Source organism: Haematobia irritans, chromosome 5, assembly GCF_050003625.1.
Source record: "Haematobia irritans isolate KBUSLIRL chromosome 5, ASM5000362v1, whole genome shotgun sequence".
Lineage (NCBI taxonomy): Eukaryota > Metazoa > Arthropoda > Insecta > Diptera > Muscidae > Haematobia > Haematobia irritans.
In genome coordinates, this window is record NC_134401.1 from 118406771 (window position 1) to 118431866 (window position 25096).

Consider the following 25096-nt stretch of genomic DNA (forward strand, 5'->3'; position numbering starts at 1 on the left):
TTGCATGGGCTCGTGGGCGCTGCAAACTATGCTATATAAATGTAACTTATAACGATAATTGCCTTCTGGTGACTATAACAGCTACGTAGCTCAGTGGTAGTGTGTTGGCTTACAAACTGTATGGTCCTCGGTTCGATTCTCCGTCCAGGCGAAAGGTAAAATTTAAAAAAATTATAAAATTGAATAATTTCTTCAACATTATTTGTATTACAGAAAAAGGTGCCAAGAACTAAAAAATTTCGTGGAAGTGAAAATTAGGTTAGGGAATGAACACAATCTTCTTTGGGGAAAATTCTTCCAAGCATATAATATTTTTGGGCTCAAAATGCTTCCTAACATATAATATTTTCTCATATAACAAACATATTAATGTTTCGGCAGTATCCAATAATATATGTGCTTCCTGCAAAATATGTTTGGAACATATGTTAGAGAGGCGATTTTTTTTGAGGGTGTAGGTTTGATCGTTTTTCAGTTTTTTTATTAGTACCCATATTACTTAACCCTCTAATTAAAAGTAGTTTTCTTCATACCAAAAAAAAAAAAAAAATTAAATAAACATGCAACATCCTTAATATGAGGCTATTCTTCCTTTAAATCTTCCTAGTTTTTATGAAAGAAAAGTTTATTAATGATTTAGTTTAAAGAAAATTTCCTCTATTATAGTGTAAAGTTTATGTCTATGTTAAAATAATTTTTTTCAAAGTATTTTTTTTTTTTCAAAAATTGGAAGAATTAAATGAAATACGAAGATTATTTTACCAACGTTTTGTGTCTTAATATTCCTGTCTTTCCAGATTTGCCTAAGTTTCATTCGTCAATATCGATATGGTCATCCCTATACAAATATTGTTATGCCCTGTGATGATTATTGATGGTTTACCGTGTTTTCTTTTTTTTACAGGTAGGTAGATAGCTGAACGAGAGACGGAATGGCTGTTGCCAATCCAGGCGCGCTTAACGTTAGTTAATTGTTAGATGATACAGCCAAGCAGCCAGCCAGCCAGTCATACTCTTGTGAGTGATTGTAAGCAAGCTACCAAGTTGAAAACACACAAAACAAAAACACTCAAAACGATCGATTGAGATCTGGCCAAAAGTTTGAGTGAAAAGAAATGACTCCAAATCGCATAATGAGACAAAAAGTGAAGCGCATTTCACAAATTCCACTAAATTGGTGAAAGACCTCAAGAGGAGCACAACACAGAAGTAAAAAAGAAAATAAAATACACAAGAGACAGCAACATCAAACCATCGCAACCAAAACATCATAAAACTCCAGTCACATAAAATTATAAAAGAAAATATTTTGAATTAAAAAAACAACAACAAACTAAATTGCTGCTTTACCATACCAAACAAACTATTCAGTCAGTTAAGCAGCCAACAAGCAGCGATCGACCTCTTTGAATCCATAACAAAACAAAAACTGTCAACAAAAATTAGCATTGCCGGCCCACCTATTAACATCGTCAAGCAGTGCTCGATGATTATTGTTTTACGGCTTAAGGCTACCGTTTAATCACCACTTAACCATCATAAACCATCATAAACCATCATAAACCATCAAAATTGAAGATATTTACTTACATTGAGGACCACATAGCTAAATTTGAATAAAAACCAAAAATAACAACAAACATAGTAATCAACATTTTAACATTTACTTTCGTTGGAGGTGAAGGAAATAAATCGTAAAACCAAATCTTTGATAAGAAAAACCAGGAAAACCTCAATCATTAAAATGGTAAGTGTCTCAATTATCATTTTTTTGTAATTTGTTTTTACCATAAGACATATTGTTTTCTACCATATACAAGTAATTATATTCCTCTGTATATATTGGGTTATTATTAACAGGGAATTATACGAGAATTTTGTAAATTTGGGAAAATTGATGTAGTGACGTAGGAGTAGGGATAGTAATCTGAGTGATGATATTTTAAATGTTGGTAGATTAACGGCTGTATTTTTAATTTTACAGAAAAAAAAAACAGTGAACTCACCAAAAAAGTTTTAGAAAATTTTAGTATAGTACAAACACAAATGACACGCCGATTTCACAAAAATAATAAAATATTTATTATTTTCGATAAATTAAAAAAAAAGTTTTTTAGACATAATAAAATTGTTTCACTTGTTAAAGAGATTTTCGTAGTTTGAAAGAAAAAATTGGAGTTCAAAATTGCAAAAATGTCTTTAGTGCCATACGGTTTTCAATATGGGCGCAATATTGGTAAAATTTACAAATTTTAAGAAATTTTGAACTATTTGGTTGGAGACCCAATTTAGGAAATTTTTATACTTATGTATAATTTTACCCCTTTTTAGTTTATTTAACAAACGTACGCCCAAGAAATTGAAAGTCAATGAAACTTTTTCAAAACATAATAACTCTACACTGAAAAAAATATTGTCGTGAGGTCAAAGATTTCATGTCTTTAAAATACGAATATAAATTTTGCTTAGCATAGAAGACGCATTTCTCTAAAATAAAGTTATTTTCCTTATCCAAAAGTCGATAAACTTTTTAATGAAGTCATATTGTCCTTATAATTAAGTGATTTGACTTAAAAATGGGTATCTTAACATGAAAGAAAAAATTTATAGGCTAAGGTCAACTTGACTTTAATAATTCAGAAAAAATCTTTAAATTTAATGAAATTGTCTTTAAATTTGTTGTCTTTTTGCATCTTGACTACAAAGCAAAAAATCGTTCAAATATAGGACATGTTTTTCAAAACTTTATTTTAAAGAAGTTTTTTACTTGAAACATAGCATAATTTCTACTGGAAGTCGAGTCCCAATTTGGAAAATAAAGTTGCCGTTAACTCGTTTTTAAAGGACTTTGATAGCATATGAAGAAAAAAAGCTGAGAAAGCGAAAAATTAAAATTTGCTTCCTAGAAGCAAGTACACAAAACCTAAATTTAAAAGAGAATTGTGTCTTAAAAGTATCCTTACTTGTATTCTCCGCTTCTTTGGCCCGGAATCAACACCAAATTTTTTAAAGTAAAGACAAAATCTTTGGAACCGAGTATGTTTTTTTTTCAGTGTATGAACTAAAGTGGAATAAAATAGGCTTTAGTGTCATATAGGGTTTCCTTTTTTTGAGTGTAAATATTTTGATTTTTTTCTAATTTTTTAATTAAATATTTTAATTTTTATTTTTTCGATTTTTTTTTAAATATGAGGGCTTGCAATAGGCCTACAAATAATGCAATATTTTAAAAGAAAATTGAAATGGACTTTTTGTAAGTTTTAAATTCGAGTAATTCATTTTTCGTCCTATTCGAACAAATTGGCTAGGGCACTTGAGTTGTTTGCGAAGATTGACTAGTCGAATTTTGATTCTTTATTTAGGCCCAAACTTGTTCGCTATTGTCATTTTACTAGAATGCAAGACCACTATTGCTTTCATTTGTCAATATCACAAAGGTAAAATCCAAAGATTTTGAAGATTTTGGTATTGATTCCGAGAGGAAGGTGGGTCTTACTTGATAGTAAAGATTACGCAACCTCAATTTTTTGGGAGCCACCGTGGTGCAATGCTTAGCATGCCCCTCTTGCATACACAAGGTCGTGGGTTCGATTCCTGCTACGACCGAACACCAAAAAGTTTTGCAGCGGTGGATTATCCCACCTCAGTAATGCTGGTGATATTTCTGAGGGTTTCAAAGCTTCTCTAAGTGGTTTCACTGCAATGTGGAACGCCGTTCGGACTCGGCTATAAAAAGGAGGTCCCTTGTCATTGAGCTTAACATGGAATCGGGCAGCACTCAGTGATAAGAGAGAAGTTCACCAATGTGGTATCCGAATGGATTGAATAGTCTAAGTGAGTCTGATACATCGAGCTGCCACCTAACCTAACCTAACCTCAATTTTAGGATGCGCAATTTACACACTATTAAGGACAAATTTCTTTAAAATAATGAAATTTTAATTAAAAGAAAGTTTATAATATTTGCTTCAAAAATTTTTTTCATTAAATTTAGGGCACACATTTTTAAAATTTGCATCCCTTCGTTAAAGTTGCATGTCTTTAAACTAGGGCAAATTTTCCTTAAAGTAATGAAATACATTTTTGATTTAAAGAAATCGTCCTTAAATTAACTGAAATATTGAATCTTTAGATTTAAGATAAAAACGCTTCAAATATAGGCTAAGACCTATTTTGAGGATTTCGCATCTTTGGTTTAAATATTTTTTGGAATTAAGAAAATATTTTTAACTTCGAAGTATCCGTCATAATTTGGATTTTTAAACTGGCATTTGTTTGTACGTGAGTAGATTTATTAATATCCCGGAAAAAAATAGAATGAAAATTCGATAAATGAGATCTGTATCCTAATTTTAATTTTATAGATCCTAGATTTAAAGCCATATAGGTCGGAAAAAATTTCAAATTTCCAAAATCCTTAAATGTCAAAATCTTTGGATTCAAATATTTTTTTTGAGTGTAAAGGGCAAAAATATAATAAAATAATAATAATAATAAAATTTCATTTGTAAAAAAATTTGTTAAAATTTTCTAAAATTAACCTACATTTTCCTGCTTCGACCGAACACCAAAAAAAGTTTTTCAGCGGTGGATTATCCCACCTCAGTAATGCGGGTGACATTTCTGAGGGTTTAAAAGCTTCTCTAAGTGGTTTCACTGCTATGTGGACCGCCGTTCGGACTCGGCTATGAAAAAGGAGGTCCCTTGTCATTGAGCTTAACATGGAATCAGGCAGCACTCAGTGATAAGAGAGAACTTCACCAATGTGTCACAATGGACTGAATAGTCTAAGTGAGACTGATACATCGGGTTGCCACCTAACCTAACCTAACCTACATTTTCCTTCACTTTGTTTCAAGTGTAGCCTTAAATCTAGGCTGTATAAAATTAAAATAAAAAACAATACAGAACTCATTTATCGAATTTTTACTATATTTTTTCCGATATATTAACAAAGCAATTTTCGTACAAATAAAAGTCAAAAGTAAAAAATATGTTTTTAAATAAAAAAAATGAAACCAAAAATCGTAAATCCCCAAAATGAGTCTTAAAATATATTGGAAGATGTTTGGTTTTTAATGGAAGGATTCAGTTATTTTAAACGTTATTTTTTTAACCAAAAGTTGATTTAAGAAAAATTGCAAATTTTGCAAATTCGTGCCCTAAATTTAATGAAAAAATATTCAAAGTAATGATTATGATAATATTCATAATAAATAAATTGTCTTTATTCTAAAGAAATTTGTCCTTATTTTTTTTTAGATTGCATATTTTCAAGTTTAAATTGCATAATCGTTCATATTAGGTCAATATTTTTTTCCAGTGCAGCTTTTAATATTTATTTATTTATTCAATAGAATTTCCAGTACAAGGACATAATATCTTATAAGTTATAGTAACATTGTTAACTTATTATATTGTTACCAAATAACAAACTTTTTTGAACAATCACCAAAGGGAATTTCAATGCTACCTATACAGAAAAACAAGTGAAAGTATTTTATAGGAAAAAATTGTGAAATTTATACTACTTTTAATTTATACACATTTTGAGACATACTTGAAAAAGTAAAATTTCATTGGACTAGGGAATTTTCTTAATAAATTTTAAAAATAAATGAAAACAATTTTTTTCCTAAAAAAATAAGCTAATTTGTTCATCTATTTAACAATGTACTTTTTCTGCGTGAAGGTCCTTGCAGGATTTACTTCTAGATCATATTTAGCATATCTACACATAAACTCCAAACAAGTTTACTTGGATCCAAATATTTTGACCTTCCATTAAGGATTTTGGTACTGATTACGAGCCAATTATACGGTTTCTTTAAAATAAAGGCATTTTTGGGCACATTTCTAGGTTTAAATCTAGGATCAATGAAATTAAAACTAGGATACAAATCTCATTTATCAAAGTGTCATTCTCTGTCTGTCGAATCTTAAATACCCACCACCATGAATCAAATATAATAGTTTCCTTTGAAAATTTCAGGGGGGTTTGATGACAGATATTTTCCCGAGCAGATCAGTTCAACCAGTACGCTTCCCACAGATAAATGTAAAGATTTTACCTATGAAGACTAGATCAGATTCTGAATTTATAAGAACCATTTTTTGTTTGAGTTTTAGAGGAATCACAAACATCTCTTGTAAGTGCAAGAAAATGATAAAATAACGCCTTGATTTGAAATCTAAAATCTGTGCATTTTCATCCCAATTATTTAAATGACTACGAGGAGTAAAATCTGAAAATTTTGCATTCAGTTTCAAGCAATTTTCGTGGTCAGTGCGCCCTCTATACCCTCAATAAGTGAAATCGGTCAATATGGAGGCTTTACCAAATGGACCGATAAAACTAAATCAAATACACTTTGTTATGGGTCTAAAATGCCAGTATATTTTCAATTTGTGGCAAATCGGGTAAAAACTATAATTTCTAGAAACCCTAGGAGTTAAATCGGGAGTTCGGTGTAATGGGGGCTATACCAAAACATGGAAGTATACACACAGTATTCAGCACATTTAATTGTAGTTCTAGAATCTAGACCCCAAATCGGAGGGCCGGTTTGTAAGGGGGCTATATCAAAAACTGTACCGATACTCAATGTATTCGGCACACCTCTTTATGGTCCTAGATTACCTTTAGATTTCCAATTTCAGGCAAATTAGATAAAAACTACGGATTCTAGAAGACAAGAAGTAAATCTGGATATCGGTCTATATGGGGGCTACATCGAAACGTGGTCCGATAATCACCATTTTCGGCACATCTCTTTATTTTCCCAGAATACCTCTACATTTCCAATTTCAGGCAAATTCGGTAAAAACTACGGATTCTAGAAGCCCAAGAAATAAAATCGGGAGATCGGTCTATATGGTGGCTATATCAAAACATGGACAGGTACTCACCATTTTCGGCACATATCTTTAGGCTCCTAGAGTATCTATAGATTTCAAATTTCAGGCAAATTCCGTAAAAACTACGGATTCCAGAAGCCCAAGAAGTACACTAAAAAAGTGAACTCTCTATTGCACTAAAGCCAATTTAACTTTATTTTAGTTCATGGAATTATTATGTTTGGAGAAAGTTTCCTTTACTCTAATAATTTTTTGTGTACGTTAGTTAAATTAACTAAAACCGAGGAAAAAATATACTCAAATGAAGCATAAAGATTAACTAAATTCGTGTCTTCCACAAAATAGTTCAGAATTTCTTTAAATTGGTAAATTTTACCAAAAATGCGTCCATCATGAACTTCGTATGTCACTAAAGACATTCTTGCAATTTTGAACTCCAATTTTTTCCTTCAAACTACAAAATTTTCTTTAACATGTGAAAAAACTTAGTTATGTCTAATAAATTTTCTTGAATTTGTGGAAAAATATTTACTTATTTTTATGACATCGGCGTGATGCCAACGTTTGTAATACTGTTTAGTTAAAATTTTCTACAAATATTAAAAATTTTGTAAAATTAACCGAAAGTTTTCTCCCTGGTGGGTTCAGTGTTTTTTCAGTGTAAAATCGGGAGATCGGTCTATATGGGGGCTATATCAAAACATGGACCGATACTCGCCATTTTCGGCACATCTCTTTATGGTCCTAGAATACCTTTAGATTACCAATTTCAGGCAAATCAGATAGAAAATACACTTTCTAGACGCCCAAGAAGCAAAATCGGGAAATCGGTTCATATGGGGGGGGGGGGGGGGCACCATTTTCGGTACACTTTTTGATGGTCCTAAAATACCTCTAGATTTCCAATTTCAGGCAAATTATATAAAAACTACAGTTTTTATAAGCCCAAGCCCCCAAATCGGGAGGTTAGTTTATATGGGGACCATATCAAAACTTGGACGGATATAGTCCATCATCGAACTAGACCTGCATGCAAACAAAAGACAACAGACAGACAGACGGACATGCTTATTTCGTCTTAGAATTTCTCCCTGATCAAGAATATATATACTTTATATAGTCGGAAATCGATAGTTCGATGTGTTACACATGGAATGACAAACTTATTATACCCCCATCACCATTCTATGGTGGTGGGAATAAAAATCCTCAAAATATGTCTTGGCCTATATTTGAAGCGGTTTTATCTTAAATCTAAATATTCCATATATTAGTTAATGTAAAGATGATTTCTGCAAATCGAAAATGTGTGTCTTTACTTTAAGGAAGATAGTACTTCAAAGACATACGACTTTACCGAAGGTACGCAAAATCGTGTCCAAAATTTAATGAAAAAAAAAATGAACCAAATATTATAAACTTTCTTTTAATTAAAATTCCATTATTTTAAAGAAATTTGTTCGTAAGAGTGTATAAATTGCATGTCCTGAAATTTAGGAAACATAATCTTTCATATCAGGTCAATATGTTTTCAGTAAGGCACTATATATTTATGGAACCAAAATAACAGTAGATTATAAATTTGATAGAAAATGAATATCTCGATGTGTTATGGAAGGAATAAGAAACTTGATCTACTTTTTGTTTTTTTTTTAATTTTATTTAAGAATTTGTTACTATAAGCATACTCTCTTAAAGTAAACATTTTTTTAATTCAGAGAAATCAAAAAGATTTCCAAAAAGATGTCCTTCTTATTGATTTCTCTGAATCTACTAATAAATAGAGTTTCAAAGCCAATTTTCGTTACAACCTAATATTCAAAATTTGTCTGCTTGTCTCAATCAATATTCAAAACTTGAGATTTAGAACAAATATTGAGAATGATGTTATTATTCTACTGGCATAGTTTGAGGATTACCAAATTGAAAACTGATTACTAAACGAGGTCATATAGATGCATGCCTTGACCTTACCAAATTGAGAATCGTTTTTCTGTTCATTTATTTTCACACTACACAAATAATATTGAAAGCAGGAGCATAGAAAAATTAAGAAAACAAATATTTTTTTAATGTTTATTATTATAATATAAAATGTCTAAAAAATAGAATTCATTTGATCAAGCAGAGACTTTTTAATTGGTATATTGTGAGTTTTTAAAGATCAGTAATAAATGTAAATAATTGCACGCAGAGAAGGAATATGATCACATCAAACACGTTTCAAGAGCAAAATGTTATTTTTTTATAGTGACCATGTAACATGTTTGTCACTAAAATGTTATTTTCTCGTCAAACCAGCTTGCCGAAATCAGATACATGATTTCCGAGAAAATAATATGGTTACGAAAACCTTGTTACATGGTTACCACCCAAAAATAACATTTTGCTCTTAAAACATGTTTGAGGTGATCATATTCCTTCTCTGGGTGTGGAAATAATATGGCAATATTAGTGACAGGCAGGCGTTAATTATATAAGATAGCTATATTTAAACCGAACTGATTTGGGATAATATTAAATCTACACCGTACAAAAGCTTGCGCTGTTCCAAAAATTTTGTTTTTAGTTTGGTATTGATTCCAAATCAAAGAAGCGTAGAATTGAAGCAAGGATAACATTAGGACACAACTCTCTTTTGAATTTTGCGTACTTGATACTAGGAAACAAAATTGAATTTATTATATTTTTCTGCTATATGAGTCTTTTAACAACTTAAATTTCTGAATTCAGACTCGACTTGAAGTAGAAGTTAACAAATTTAAAATTTAAAATTTAAAATTCTTTATAAAATTAAATTTCAAAAAATTTAAAACAGCTACCTAATTCTTGCCAGGAACAAACACATAGCCAGAGATGGAAGGGTTATTTAGTTAAACCGAATTCCATGGGTTAAATACCCGTTTCGTCGAACACAAGAAAGTTTTTCAGTGGTGGTTAGTAACATTTCTGATACGCCATTCGGACTCGGTTATAGAAATCATTGAGTTAAACATCCCAGCAAAAAAAGAGCTTCCAAAAAAGTAGTTTGGGTCCCCAATCTGTGATCCGGATGTAGTGCAAACTTGGATCATCTCCAATGAATTTTACATGGGCTTGTCATAGAACGGAAGTACTCCCTTTTTGGATCCTTTGAAGTTGTGCCCTGAAAATTTAAAAAGCGAAATTTTTTTTTCAACCAATTTCACTTTTTTTCATCCATATGTTTTATTACACAATTATTTATTTTCCTATTATCTAATTTTTACAATTTGAGAAATTTGTTCGCTCCGACTAGGGGTTGAACCTGGGTTTGCTGGCACCATAACAGAACGCCTTAGCACACTCAGCCACAAACGCCATTGAACATAAAGCGTCGAAAGGTCAATTCAAATGTTTGTGATATGATCGTAATACGACACCAAGGAATAACATTCTAATTGCTTCTCGAGATGTTCTTTATTAGTATGAACGAAAAAATAAGAAACGCAGGTTCAAATCTCACCACCGGAAATTTTTTTATCGAATATTTTTTTATGTCATGCATCGTTTTTTATTTTCGGCATATATTTTCGTATAAATATATTTTTTCCCATTAAAAGTTAACAAAAAATTCTCGTAATTTGCAAAACCTTCTCAAAAGAACTTCCATGGAAGCGAAAAAGTCAAACGGCACAGGTTCAAATCCCAGCGGGGATGAAAATTTTTTTTTAATATTTTTTTTACTTTTTTTTATTACTTTCTATTTTTTTAGTTTTTTTATTATTTTTCTATTTTTTTGTAAAATTTAATTGTACAAAATTTGCACTTAAAATAGCCTGATTGCTTTCTTTCTAATACTTGTCCACAAGGACTGCATCGGAAGTAGAAAAAAATCATTGGGGGATCCCAAGATGTGCTTTAGAAGAAGTGTTTGTGGACTTGTCCAAAGGGATTGCATCGGAAGTTGAAAAAAAAATCGATGGGGGATTCTGGGATGGGCTTTAAAAGAAATGTTTGTGGAACAACTTCCATTTTTTTTGCTGGGATTCAATGTTAATGTTATATATAATCATTAATTATTCAATTATAAAATTTTGTAAATTATTTTGATTTTTTGTAAATTACCTTAATCTTTCATAGGCTTTAATCGTATCGTAAATCTTTCATGTATGAATTTTTGGTATAACTTTTATAGGTATTTAAAAATATTGGAAGGTTAATAAAACTTTTTCTGAATCAACATAGTAATTGCTAATGATGTAATATATAGGGAGTCTAATTTCACTTGAATTCTTTAAATATATAGTGGGTATATGTGTTATGTGTGCATAAGATTTTCTGCAAATTGTGTCCGTATATACGAAAAATTAAAATTTCAAATGTGTACAGCTTTTTTCAAAAATTGTGAAATTAGATATTACGCTAGATAATATTAGTAGACATTAGGCTAGATAATTACATATATTTAAACTATAATAAATCTTTGAATTTTGAAATATGAAAGCAAATTAGATAATTTGAAGATTTCTTGGTGCATTGCATTTTATTTCTATAATTACTATTATCTAATGAATATAGCAATTAGTGTGGAAATGACTCACCATCCATTCTGTAACCACAAATTCAGAATAGCCTAATGAGTCTATTACTCGTAGAATTATATAAGAGGAGTCACTAAATAAATACGAGTCAATTTTCGCATGGTAGTTAGAAGGCCAAACTCAACCGTACCAGATGAAATTTGTTCCTCCATGGGGCTCCAGAAACCGATCCCAAGAAAATCTTGGGGGTCAGTTTGTATTGAGACTATATAGAATTATGAACCAATATGAACCGTTTTTGCAAAAGATATGGACCCTTTTTAAAAATCGTATACGGACATCACGTAGCGAATTTTAGATCGGATTAAATTTGTTCCTTCGGAGGCTAATGCTTCGGAGGCCAATGCTTCGGAGGCCAAATCCGGGGATTGGTTTATATGGAAGCTATATCAAATAGTGGTCCAATATATTCCACTTGCAATAACAACCGAACTACATATATAACCAATACTTGTGGCAAGATTTAAGCCGATAGCTTGTTTCTTACGAAAGTTAGCGTGATTTCAACAGACGGATAAGAAGACATCGCTAGATCAGCCCATAGATCAGCCCTCAAAAACTGTGACATTTTCTGGATGTATTGGTAGCTTTTACAATGCTTCTATCTGATCTTCACTCAAAAATCTTCAATTCTGCCTTTTTACATACCCATTAAGCCAAAAATGCGCTTCGTTGCTGAACACAATTTTTTCGATTGCGAACTTTCTTAAAAGAGCTCTCAATTTGATAATAAAATTCAATAATTTCGAAGCATTGTTTGTTTGTAAGACGATTCATTGCTAAATAATAGACCAAACTGAAGATGTTTCACAGTGAAACAAAACCCACAACTTGAACTAAACTAGGAAATTCAATAAAAATAGTTCTGAAATAATATAGCAATTGATATCTTAAATCAGAATAAAGTTTCTAATTTTCCTTGGACTCTGCTAGTGTAATCTATAAATATTTTCCATGTGTGCAAAGTTCAAAAAGCGTTAAATTGCACGATCTATGCGTTCAATTGACCGGTCCCGAACATGAAATAAAATGTTCACCCAATTCGCCTCTCAATAACATTATTGTTACGCGTGCTGTGTGGCAACGTCTTGTTGAAACCACATTGCATGCAAGTCAAGCTCTTGTATTTTGGTCATAAGTTGGATATCATCTTACGGTAGCGCTCTCCATTCACAGTTACGGTACGATTCCCATCATCTTTAACGGTAGCGCTCACCATTCACAATTACGGTACGATTCCCATAATCTTTAAAGAAGAACGGTCGAATAATGATGCCACCAGCCCATAAACTTCACCAAAATGTCACTTTTTCTCGATGAACTGGTGGAGTTTGCTGTTTTTGTATACTGATTGAGCCAAAACTGAATTTAGTCGCTGAACAAAATTATCCGATTTCGAACTTTCTTAATAGAGCCCCCCATTTGATAATAAAATGCAATCATTTTCAAGCGTTGTTTGTTTATAAGTTAAATTGTAGACTATGGTTAAATTATAGACCAAACTAAAGAAGACTGAAGATTTAAACGAAATTAGGAAATTCAATAAAACTAGTTCTGAAACAATATAACAATTGATCTCTTAAAATTGAATGACGTTTCTTATTTCCCTAAGACTTTGCTAGTGCAATATATAAATATTTTTCATGGGTGCATTTTAATGTTTCTTTTTTATACCCTCCACCATAGGATGGGTCATTCCGTTGTGATTCTTAGTATACCCTCTAGTCTAGGGTGTTATTCCCTTTGTTCTGGTTTCTGAATTCGGTAAACGCAAAAAGTCATAAACTGATCCAACATCTTTTTATACCCTCCACCATGGGATGTGTTACAAACGGTATGAACGGAATATTGGTCTAAGAGCCCAAGTATATATATTTTGGGTCATGGTAATATTCTGAGTCGATCTAGCATGTCCGTCCGTCTGTTAAAATCGCGGTTACTTCCCAACGATACAAGCTATCGCCTTGAAACTTGGCACAAGTAGTTGTTATTAATGTAGGTCGGGTGGTATTGCAAATGGGTCATATCGAATCACTTTTACGTATAGCCCCCATATAAAAGGAAGAGGAGGAGCAAATTTCATCCGATCAGGTTTAAATTTGGATAAGCAAATTTCATCTGATCCTGTTAAAATTTGGTACAAATCACTCAAAAATTGGTCCATATCGGTTCAGATTTGGCTTGCGGAGCCTCTTGGGGGAGCAAAATTTATCCGATCCAGTTAAAATTTGGTACATGGTGTTAGTATATATTCTCTAACAGCCATGCAAAACTTGGCCCATACCGGTCTTAGTTATATATAACCCCCATTTAAACCGATCTCCAGATTTAACCTCTTGGAGGAGCAAAATTCATCCGATCCGTTTGAAATTTGGTACGTGGTGAAATTTGGTACATTGCGCTAGTATATGTCTGCTAAGAACCATGCCAAAATTGGTCCATATCGGTTTATAGTTATATATATCCTATACCCAAAAATAATCTACCAAAAATTTATTTCTATAGAAAATTTTGTCAAAATTTTATTACTATAGAAAATTTTGTAAAAATTTTATTACTATAGAAAATTTTGTCAAAATTTTATTACTATAGAAAATTTTGTCAAAATTTTATTACTATACAAAATTTTGTAACGATTTTATTTCTATAGAAAATTTTGTCAAAATTTTATTTCTATAGAAAATTTTGTCAAAATTTTATTACTATACAAAATTTTGTCACGATTTTATTTCTATAGAAAATTTTGTCAAAATTTTATTTCTATAGAAAATTTTTTCAAAATTTTATTTCTATAGAAAATTTTTTCAAACTGAATTATATATGGTCTTTTTATACCCGCGCCACACTGTGGAACAGGGTATTATAAGTTAATGCACTCAGAAGGAGACGAGATAGACACATGGGCAAAAATGCTCAGGGTGGGCTCCTGAGTCGATATATTTATATTAGCCATGTCCGTCTGTCCGTGAACACATTTTTGTAATCAAAGTCTAGGTCGCAGTTTTAGTCCAATCGACTTCAAATTTGGCACAAGTATGTATTTTGGCTCAGAATAGAACCCTATTGATTTTGGAAGAAATCGGTTCAGATTTAGATATAGCTCCCATATGTATATTTCGCCCGATATGGACTTATATGGCCCCAGAATTCAAAGTTTTACCCTAATTTGCTTAACATTTTGCACAAGAAGAACAATTAGTACTATAGTCAAGTGTGCTAAATTTTATTGAAATCGGTTCAGATTTAGATATAGCTCCCATATATATCTTTCGCCCGATATGCACTAATACGGTCCCAGAAGCCAGAGTTTTATCCCAATTTGGTTGAAATTTTGCACTATTTAGGAGTACAATTAGTAGTGTAGTCAAGTGTGCCAAATTTTATTGAAATCGGTTCAGATTTAGATATAGCTCCCATATATAGCTTTCGCCCGATTTACACTCATATGACCACAGAGGCCAATTTTTTGCTCCGATTTAGTTGACATTTTGCACAGGGAGTAGAATTAGCATTGTAGCTATGCGTGCCAAATTTGGTTGAAATCGGTTCAGATTTAGATATAGCTCCCTTATATATCTTTCGCCCGATATGGACTAATACGGTCCCAGAAGCCAGAGTTTTACCCCAATTTGGTTGAAATTTTGCACTAGGAGTGCAATTAGTAGTGTTGTCAAGTGTGCCAAATCTTTCTCCGATCTTTTACTCCGATTTAATTGAAATTTTGCACAGGGAGTAGAATTAGCATTGTAGCTATGCGTGCCAAATTTGGTTGAAATCGGTTCAGATTTAGATATAGCTCCCATATATATCGTTCGCCCGATTTACACTCATATGACCACAGTGGCCAATCTTTTACTCCGATTTAATTGAAATTTTGCACAGGGAGTAGAATTAGAATTGTAGCTATGCGTGCCAAATTTGGTTGAAATCGGTTCAGATTTAGATATAGCTGCCATATATATATTTTTCTTATTTCGACAAAAATGGTCAAAATACCAACATTTTCCTTGTAAAATCGCCACTGCTTAGGCGAAAAGTTGTAAAAATGATTCTAATTTTCCTAAACTTCTGATACAAATATATCGAGCGATAAATCGTAAATAAACTTTGGCGAAGTTTCTTTAAAATTGCTTCAGATTTAAATGTTTCCCATATTTTTTTACTAATATTGTGTTCCACCCTAGTGCCGACTTAAATTTTGAGTCTATAGATTTTGTAGAAGTCTATCAAATTCTGTCCAGATCGAGTGATATTTAAATGTATGTATTTGGGACAAACCTTTATATATAGGTTAGGTTATGTGCCAGCCCGATGTATCAGGCTCACTTACACTATTCAGTCCATTGTGATACCACAGTGGTGAACTTCTCTCTTATCACTGAGTGCTGCCCGATTCCATGTTAAGCTCAATGATAAGGGACCTCTTTTTATAGCCGAGTCCGAACGGCGTTCCACATTCCAGTGAAACCACTTAGAGAAGCTTTGAAACCCTCAGAAATGTCATCAGCATTACTGAGGTGAGATAATCCACCGCTGAAAAACTTTTTGGTGTTCGGTCGTAGCAGGAATCGAACCCACGACCTTGTGTATGCAAGGCGGGCATGCTAACCATTGCACCACGGTGTCTCCCAACCTTTATATATAGCCCCCAACACATTTGACGGATGTGATATGGTATCGAAAATTTAGATCTACAAAGTGGACTTTAGACTTTCCTTACTTATTTTTGTTTTGTTTTTAATATATGTACTAACTTACAATTGAAAAGACGCTGTTAAATTAAGCTACCTTGTCATCGGCAAGTGTTACCTCAACCCAAGTAATTCGATTGTGGATAACAGTCTTTAGTACAAGTTTCTATGCAATCCATGGTGGAGGGTACATAAGATTCGGCCTGACCGAACTTACGGCCGTATATACTTGTTAACAATTGAATTATTATTATATATATTCTGCATTAGGTGTACTATAAATCGTGTACTTTGTTGTTGAAGACAGATAAATGGTAAAAACCAATTAACACGATTTGTTGTCAATCAATGTCAAAAATTAATCAACACGTGTATAAACAATTGCATTCAGGTTATATGATTGAACTATCTTAGAGGGATTCGATTAAACAGATATGAGTAGACACATCAATGCACATATATGGCAAAAGGAAATTACGTCTATAGATCTTAAGAGGTTAATAAATTTGTTTTACTCTAATACAAAGGTTATAAAGTCTAGCCCATTTAGTGAAACATTGAATTACGTGTGTCGAATGAATTGCGTAGATTTATTATTTTCTAATCTACTTCCCTGAAAAATGGGTGTGTTTTTAGGTTTTGTTTTACAAATTGTTAGTCTTATCAGTTTCTTTTTTTTTTCAAAATTGAATAACAACAAATAGTTTTGAAAAAAAAAAAACATAAATAAACTTAAATTCGAAACTTGAATAGGCCAATAATATAAAGAAAGAATCTCTCAGCTGAAGGTCATTCGTCAAATTCCAATTCCTAAAGAACTTCTTGCGAAAGACGTAAAAATTCCAAGACTTCCCCAAAGATACTGAGCATGAATATCAATATTAGACTATAATAGTTCTATATTAATAATTGTTTTTTTTTGTGTATTAAACAAAAACTACATTAACATATAAATTTATACATAAATGTATGTGTATTAAAACTCAACTGATAATTCCTTAGATTCAAGCTTCAATTCTATTTGTTTTGCAATTCTTGTTTTTGTATAATACTATTTTTATTTTTTTGCTTTTCAATAAAAAGGCAATGCCAGTAACTATATATTTACACATATGTATTTAGAGAAAAGAAAAATGAAAAGAAAACAAGAAGAAACAAATCAAAAATTGAAATTAAAAAAATATGTATATATATAAATATGAAAAATTCTAAAGCCTAGGAATACAAGCTTAATCCCATTTTAATTTGCTAATTTCAATTTAATATTCTTTGAAACATCGTTTTGGAAACATTTCATTGTGGTCTGTTACGGATTGCTTATTCGGGATTTATTGAAAACAAAATCACGAAAATAATATTTTTTATTTTATTTTTTATATTGAAATTTAATTAATTTGGTTATTAAAGATTAAAATAAAAACAAGTGAGTTTAATTTTTAATATAACAAATTATATAACATTGTTCATATGAAATTGACATTTAATTTAATTAGAAGTGACTCGTGCAACTGAATCAATGAACTGCTACGTTTACAATATGGATAAATTAAAAACAAAAACATTTAGAGTTTTAAGTTATTGTGAATTATCTAGAAGAGCTCACAAAAAAAATTAGTTCTGAAGAATATATTATTACAAATTACACTGATGGTTAAAGTTATCTAAAATATTGACGTTATTATGAACTACAATTTATAACAAGTATATAGACCGTAAGTTCGGCCAGGCCGAATCTTATGTACCCTCCACCATGGGTTGCGTAGAAACTTCTACGAAAGAATGTCATCCACACACCCTCACAAAAAATCGCTTCTTTAACATATGTTCCAAACATATTTTGCAGGAAGCACATATATTATTGGATACTGCCGAAACATTAATATGTTTGTTTTATGTGAACATATTATATGTTTGGAAGCATTTTGAGCCAAAAATATTATATGCTTGGAAGAATTTTTCCCAAACACGATTGTGCTCATTCCCTAACATACTCGTAATTTTCACTTCCACGAAATTTTTTAGTTATTGGCTTCTTTCTCTGTAATACAAATAATGTTGAAGAAATTATTCACTTTTATAATTTTTTAAATTTTACCTTTCGCCTGCACGGAGAATCGAACCGAGGACCATACAGTTTGTAAGCCAACACACTATCCACTGGGCTACGTAGCTGTTATAGTCACCAGTAGATAATTATCGTTTTAAGTTACATTTATATAGCATAGTTTGCAGCGCCCACGAGCCTATGCAAACATAACATTATTTAACAGAAGCATACATTTGTTTGCCACGTGGAGCAGTGGTTAGCATGTCTGCCTTGCATGCAAAGGGTCGTGGGTTCAATCCCTGCTCCGACCGAACATTTTTTTTGTTTTTTTTTTTTTAATTTACACATTTATATTTATACTATATTAATTTTTTTTAAATGAAATTTCGAAATGTGCGTTATTAAAGATTTATAGTCAGTAACAGTGCTTGATATAAACGAAATTGACTGATTTTTGGATAAAATATTATTTTTTATTGCAAAAATAACAATCTTGTAATAAAAAACTGTTTTTGTACAAAACTTTAAAATTTGGAAGGAATTCAAAAACTAACAAAAGAAGAACGTGGAGTCGAGTATAAACATACATACATAATTTTATAATATAAACATAAATTTATTTAGGAGTGAACAGTTTTTTACTAGCATTTAACACCATCGCTCTAAAATTCCTTTTATTTTTCTTTAATAATTCATTTTAAAGAAAATAAACTTTTTAAATTGTTTTAGCTGTAAAACTCGAACTTAATGCCCGCTTTTATATTTGATGGTGTCCGTCAACTCCTCGTGGACTACTTTTTAATAAAGAGGAACTAAAGTTTTTTTTTTACATTTTACTGTGTAATTTTTCACTATTTCCTCCTTATTTCATTTTACTGTCCCAACTCTAAAAAGAGTATAGTGCCCTTTCGTTATTTTTATGAAGACCCCTGATTTCTTTTAACGAACCAAGAAAAAAATTGTGCCCATAATGCCAAAATGATAAACAAAACACATGTCCACACATACATAAAATGCTGCTCTCAAGGCGAAAACATAAGCTGTTTGTTTTTCAAATGTCTATTCTCTTGGTTCAGAATGTATATTCTCTTTATTCAAATTAAATAATATTTAGACTTAAACGTATCAAATTTTTGGCCTTATCATAAAACAGTTTTCCGAAACAACATACAAGCGGTTTCACAGAAATTGTTCTCTTTTGACTCTTTTGCTGTGTTATATTGATTTCTTTCGTCAACTCTCCCGGTTTCCATCTCTATTTCTCTCTATACTCTCTCTTTGTCGCTTTGAATAAAATATCACAACATATGTATGTTTAGTCGAAATTTGTAAATTTATATATGTTTGTATTCACACATATGATTTATATGAAACATTCATGCCCCAAACATAATATATTCTAACATATTAACATAGATGTCCCAAACATTTAGTGTTAGTTTAGGAACATTACATGTTCGCACTTAAATATATTGTGGTTTAAAATCGTGCCCGAAACACATTTTGTTTATATCGGAACATATGAAAAACATATTTTTCTAACAGTGCAATCGAATTACTTGGGTTGTGGTATCTTAAAACTTCTTGACATCGTTTTCTAAATTGTGAGTTAGTCCATACGTGGTATATATTAGACAAAACAAGTATATAAAGCAGTAAATTCGGCCGGGCCGAATTTTAAATACCCACCACCATGAATCAAGTATAATAGTTTACTATGAAAACTCTTCGTCGTAGTGGGTTACTTGATAATATATATAGAATTGTAGGGGGTTTGATGACAAATCTTCTCCCAAACGAGCCAGCTCCCGAAGACAAACTTTAAAGATTCTACCTATGAAGACCAGATAAGATTCTGGATTTATGAGAACCAATTTTGCTTGAGTTTTAGAGAAAATATAAACATATCGTGTATATGTTGAAATTACGCCTTGATTTAAAATCTTAAATCTGTAGATTTTCCGCATTTATTTAAATACGATTAGTAAAATCTGGAACTTTTACTTTCAGTTTGAAGCAATTTTCATGATCAGTGCGCCTGCTATACCCTGAAAGAAGTGTTTTCTTTTTTGAGAAACGTAATTTTAGACAAGCAAAGTTTTCTTTTGACACAAATTTTAGAGACAATCGTTGAATAAACGAAGAAAGAAAAAGAAATTTCGTTTGTCTAAAATTTTATTATAGATTACTAATTTCCAGCAAATCGGATAAAAACTACGGATTCTAGAAGCCCAAGAAATAAAGCCGGGAGATCGGTGTATATGGGGGCTTTACCAAAACATGGACCGATATGCACCATTTGCTACTCACATATTTGTGATCTTAAAATACCTCCAGATTTTCAATTTCAAACAAATCGGCCAAAAAATATAGAAGTAAAAATCGAGAGATCAGTCTATATTGGGGTTATACCAAAAAATGGACCGATATACCTCAATTTCGGCACTCTTATTTGTGGTCTTAAAATACCTCTAGATTTCGAATTTCAGGAAAATTATGTAATAAATACAGTATATATATTCTGGGTCGTGGTGAGATCTAAGCATGTCCGTTCGTCTGTTGAATTCACGCTACCTTCCGAACGAAATAAGTTATCGACTTGAAACTTGGCATAAGTAGTTGTTATTGATGTAGGTCGGATGGTATTGCAAATGGACCAATTTTTTGTAAAGGAACGTCACATTCCAAGAAAATCTGTAAACATTCCCTCAAGTTTCATAGTGTGGGCAAGGAGAAGGTTCCCGTCCAAATACCCAAAAATCAAGTACACAAAAAAGTAATGAAAATGTTTTTTTTTTCGATCCGGAAGTGGTGCAAAATTGACGCAGAATTTAACATGGGCTTGTCATAGGACGGAAGTCCTCCATTTCAACAGCCGATACACTGAATTTGCATCACTTCTTTAGGTGTGGTCCGAATTCGATGTTTTAGATGTAAATTAAAAAAATCTGTGATATTTTGTCAAATAAATAATTTTTATAATTTTTTATGGAATCTAACGCTTGTCGGAAACTTTAGACCTCAAATATTTTCAAAAATTAAAAATTTTTTCAGATTGGATTTAGCATTTTTTTTCGACAAAATTTAAATGATTTTACCATTTTATGAATTTTTACTCTGTTTTTAACCTATTTGAAGCAAAAACAAGTTAAAATTACCCATTAAAAGTATGAAAAAACAAGTTATAAAAAATTGAATTAAAAAAACTTCCTGGGTAGTTAAAATAAAGAACATAATTGGGAGTGCATCTTCTGGAAGTGCTTTTAAAGTTGTGCCTTTGGAAGAACTTCCAAATTTTTTTGCTGGGTATTTCATAACCTTCCCCTACGGCCTTTGTAAATTTCAAGTAAACTTGCGAATTCTAGTTTTTTTTATCAGTTTTAGAGGAGGTCTCCCTTCCCGTCCCAATATCGAAAAATGATATGTATGATATGAGCATGTATTGTGTAGACGTCCCAGAAAATCTCATGCAAATTATAAGCCCAATTTTTAAACAGCAGGGCAAGGAGAGACCCTCTTCCCTTCCGAATATCACAAAATTATATATATATATATATATATATATATATATATATATATATATATATATATATATATATATATATATATACATATATATATATATATATATATATATATATATATATATATATATATATATATATATATATATATATATATATTATATATATATATATATATATATATATATATATATATATATATATATATATATATATATATATATATATATATATATATATATATATATATATATATATATATATATATAATATAACCTACCCCACATCCTCCGTAAATTTCAAGTAAATTGGAACAGTTTAATTGTTTCACGGTATGTACTTGAGGAGAAATGAGGTCTCCTGTGCTCTTCTATTTTCCCCCGACCAAGTTCTCCGTAAAATTTCAGTGTCGACAAATTTTAGTTTTTTCACTGTACTTTAAAAAAAAGTCGGACAAAGGGGAGGCCCTCCTCCTCGACCAAATATCGAAAAATAAAGTAGATATTCTTTGCCTAGACGCCCCTTCAACCTTCCCTGATAATTTCAAGCAAATCGCATAATTTTGTTCCAACTTGCAAAAAAAGTCGGACAAGATGGAGATCACCCTTCCCGTCCAAATATTAAAAAATCATGTACCCCACGGAGTGTTCTTTGTAAATCTCAAGTAAATCATCTTTTATTCGGTCTGCAAGGGTTAATCATATTGATATTCCTCTGAGTAGGTGTAGTACCTTCGATAGATCTTTTCTGATTTGTGTGGCACGTTGTTGGAATTATTTTCCTATTGAATTACAGACTTTTTCACACTCTAATAATGCTTTTAGGCGTAAGCTTTTGGAACATTTTTCGGGTGATAATGAATGATTCTCTATTTCTGTGATGCTTTAACATGGATAATTGGGCATATTTTAGTGTTCATTTTTTAAATGTATTTCTAAATGGCTGGAGAGCCAAATATACTATGGTTAAGTAATTTTTTTGTAATTTAGATAATTTAGATAATCTAGATTTAAGTTTTTGAATTTAATTATTTTCTATAATTCAGGTATTTTGTTTTGCTATGTAATACGTTTTTTTGGCCCTAGGGCTTTTGTATTACTTCGTGGATTAATAAATAAATAAATAAATAAATCAGGGAATTTTTGGTTTTTTTACTGTACTTTAAACAAAAATCGTATAAAGGGGTGGTCCACCTCCGCGACCAAATTTCGAAAAATAAAGTAGTGGGTCTTTGTCTAGACATCCTTGGAACAACCTTCCTTGGAAATTTCACCCAAATCGGAGAACTTTGGTCCAATTTTGAAAAAGTCGGGCAAGGGGGATGTCCCCCTCCCCCACCAGATATAAAAAATGAGGTACCCTATTTTCACCATATGATTACCCTCTACGTTCTCCGTAGAGGGTAATCATGAAAAAATAAAATAATTTTATAACAAAATCAACTGCGATGAATTCAAAATATAAATTTTTGTAATGTGCGCTGTATATAAAAAAGATTTTCCCGCTTTTCAGTTGAAATTTTTCTTGAATTGTCTTTGCTATAAACCTTTCGGAGCCCGAGACCTTTCCAACGAATACAAACGAATACCGTGGAAATCGGTTCGAGCGTTCTGGAGTTAAAGCGTCAGGAAGGATAACCCGTCTTAATTGTATATATTAGATTACCCGAATAACCGCTTCAGTGGATCAATTAAAAAGGCCATACAACTGAAGAAACACACGATGAACTTTCGTAAAAGAACATTTTGATAATAAAATTGAAAATGTTTGACAGTGAAACAAAACAGGGTAAGTGCGTCAGCTGTTGGTCCTGTTGGAATTACCATGAGGTGCGGTTGAAAGGCCGGAGCTTCAACACTGACTTTAGAAGATTTTCCCGATAATATTTTGCATCCATTTTGACCCCGCGGTCGTGGATAATAGCGAGCGGTGGCCATCTGCCGTTACTAAGGCGTAAATGTTCAGTTGACCGAAAGTAAATCCGATCATATTGTTTGATCGGTTTCCAGCCAAATATGAAGCAATCACAATAATATGCTTGAATTCCATTAGAAACTACTTAATTTCTAAATGCAATAGACCAAAATGCATTTGTAAGCTTGTAAACAATAAAATGAACTATCACTAGAATAGATCTATCAGCTTTAAGTCGAGCTGTTTAGAAATGACAGCAATGTGAAGTTGGTTGCAATACATATCAGCCACTCTAATGTTATCCATTAGTCCTAGGTTAGGTTAGGTTAGGTTAAGTGGCAGCCCGATGTGTAAGGCTCACTTAGACTATTCAGTCCATTGTGATACCACATTGGTGAACTTCTCTCTTATCACTGAGTGCTGCCCGATTCCATGTTATGCTCAATGACAAGGGACCTCCTTTTTATAGCCGAGTCCGAACGGCGTTCCACATTGCAGTGAAACCACTTAGAGAAGCTTTGAAATGTCACCAGCATTACTGAGGTGGGATAATCCACCGCTGAAAAACTTTTTGGTGTTCGGTCGAAGCAGGAATCGAACCCACGACCTTGTGTATGCAAGGCGGGCATGCTAACCATTGCACCACGGTGGCTCCCTTATCCATTAGTCCTAGTAGTTATGTTATTAGCCCTAGTAGCCTGCGTCCCCCTTTCGGTTTTCTGTAGGCATTCGTGTATTCAGAACGATATAAAGGGTGATTCTTTTGAGGTTAGGATTTTCATGCATTAGTATTTGACAGATCACGTGGGATTTCAGACATGGTGTCAAAGAGAAAGATGCTCAGTATGCTTTGACATTTCATCATGAATAGACTTACTAACGAGCAACGCTTGCAAATCATTGAATTGTATTACCAAAATCAGTGTTCGGTTCGAAATGTGTTTCGCGCTTTACGTCCGATTTATGGTCTACATAATCGACCAAGTGAGCAAATAATTAATGCGATTGTGACCAAGTTTCGCACTCAGTTTACTTTATTGGACATTAAACCAACCACACGAATGCGTACAGTGCGTACAGAAGAGAATATTGCGTCTGTTTCTGAGAGTGTTGCTGAAGACCGTGAAATGTCGATGAATGAAATGTCGCAGCAATTGGGTTTGTGTTATTCGACCACATGGAAGATTTTACGCAAAGATCTTGGTGTAAAACCGTATAAAATACAGCTCGTGCAAGAACTGAAGCCGAACGATCTGCCACAACGTCGAATTTTCAGTGAATGGGCCCTAGAAAAGTTGGCAGAAAATCCGCTTTTTTATCGACAAATTTTGTTCAGCGATGAGGCTCATTTCTGGTTGAATGGCTACGTAAATAAGCAAAATTGCCGCATTTGGAGTGAAGAGCAACCAGAAGCCGTTCAAGAACTGCCCATGCATCCCGAAAAATGCACTGTTTGGTGTGGTTTGTACGCTGGTGGAGTCATTGGACCGTATTTTTTCA

The 25096-nt window shown here is 32.2% G+C and overlaps 1 protein-coding gene across 2 annotated transcripts in view; it reads left to right on the forward strand.

The window, feature by feature from the left end:
* The first annotated feature begins 1156 nt into the window (after window positions 1-1156).
* The window catches only part of LOC142237953 (cysteine dioxygenase type 1), a 31548-nt gene continuing 7608 nt past the window's right edge, over window positions 1157-25096 (forward strand). The window contains exon 1 of one of the 2 annotated variants that reach the window (XM_075309430.1): window positions 1157-1747. In XM_075309430.1, the coding sequence (XP_075165545.1) occupies window positions 1745-1747 (3 nt within the window). In that variant the 5' untranslated portion in view covers window positions 1157-1744. Of the gene's footprint in view, window positions 1748-17375; window positions 17535-25096 lie in introns of those variants that run through there. The other variant, XM_075309431.1, reaches the window with a different exon arrangement.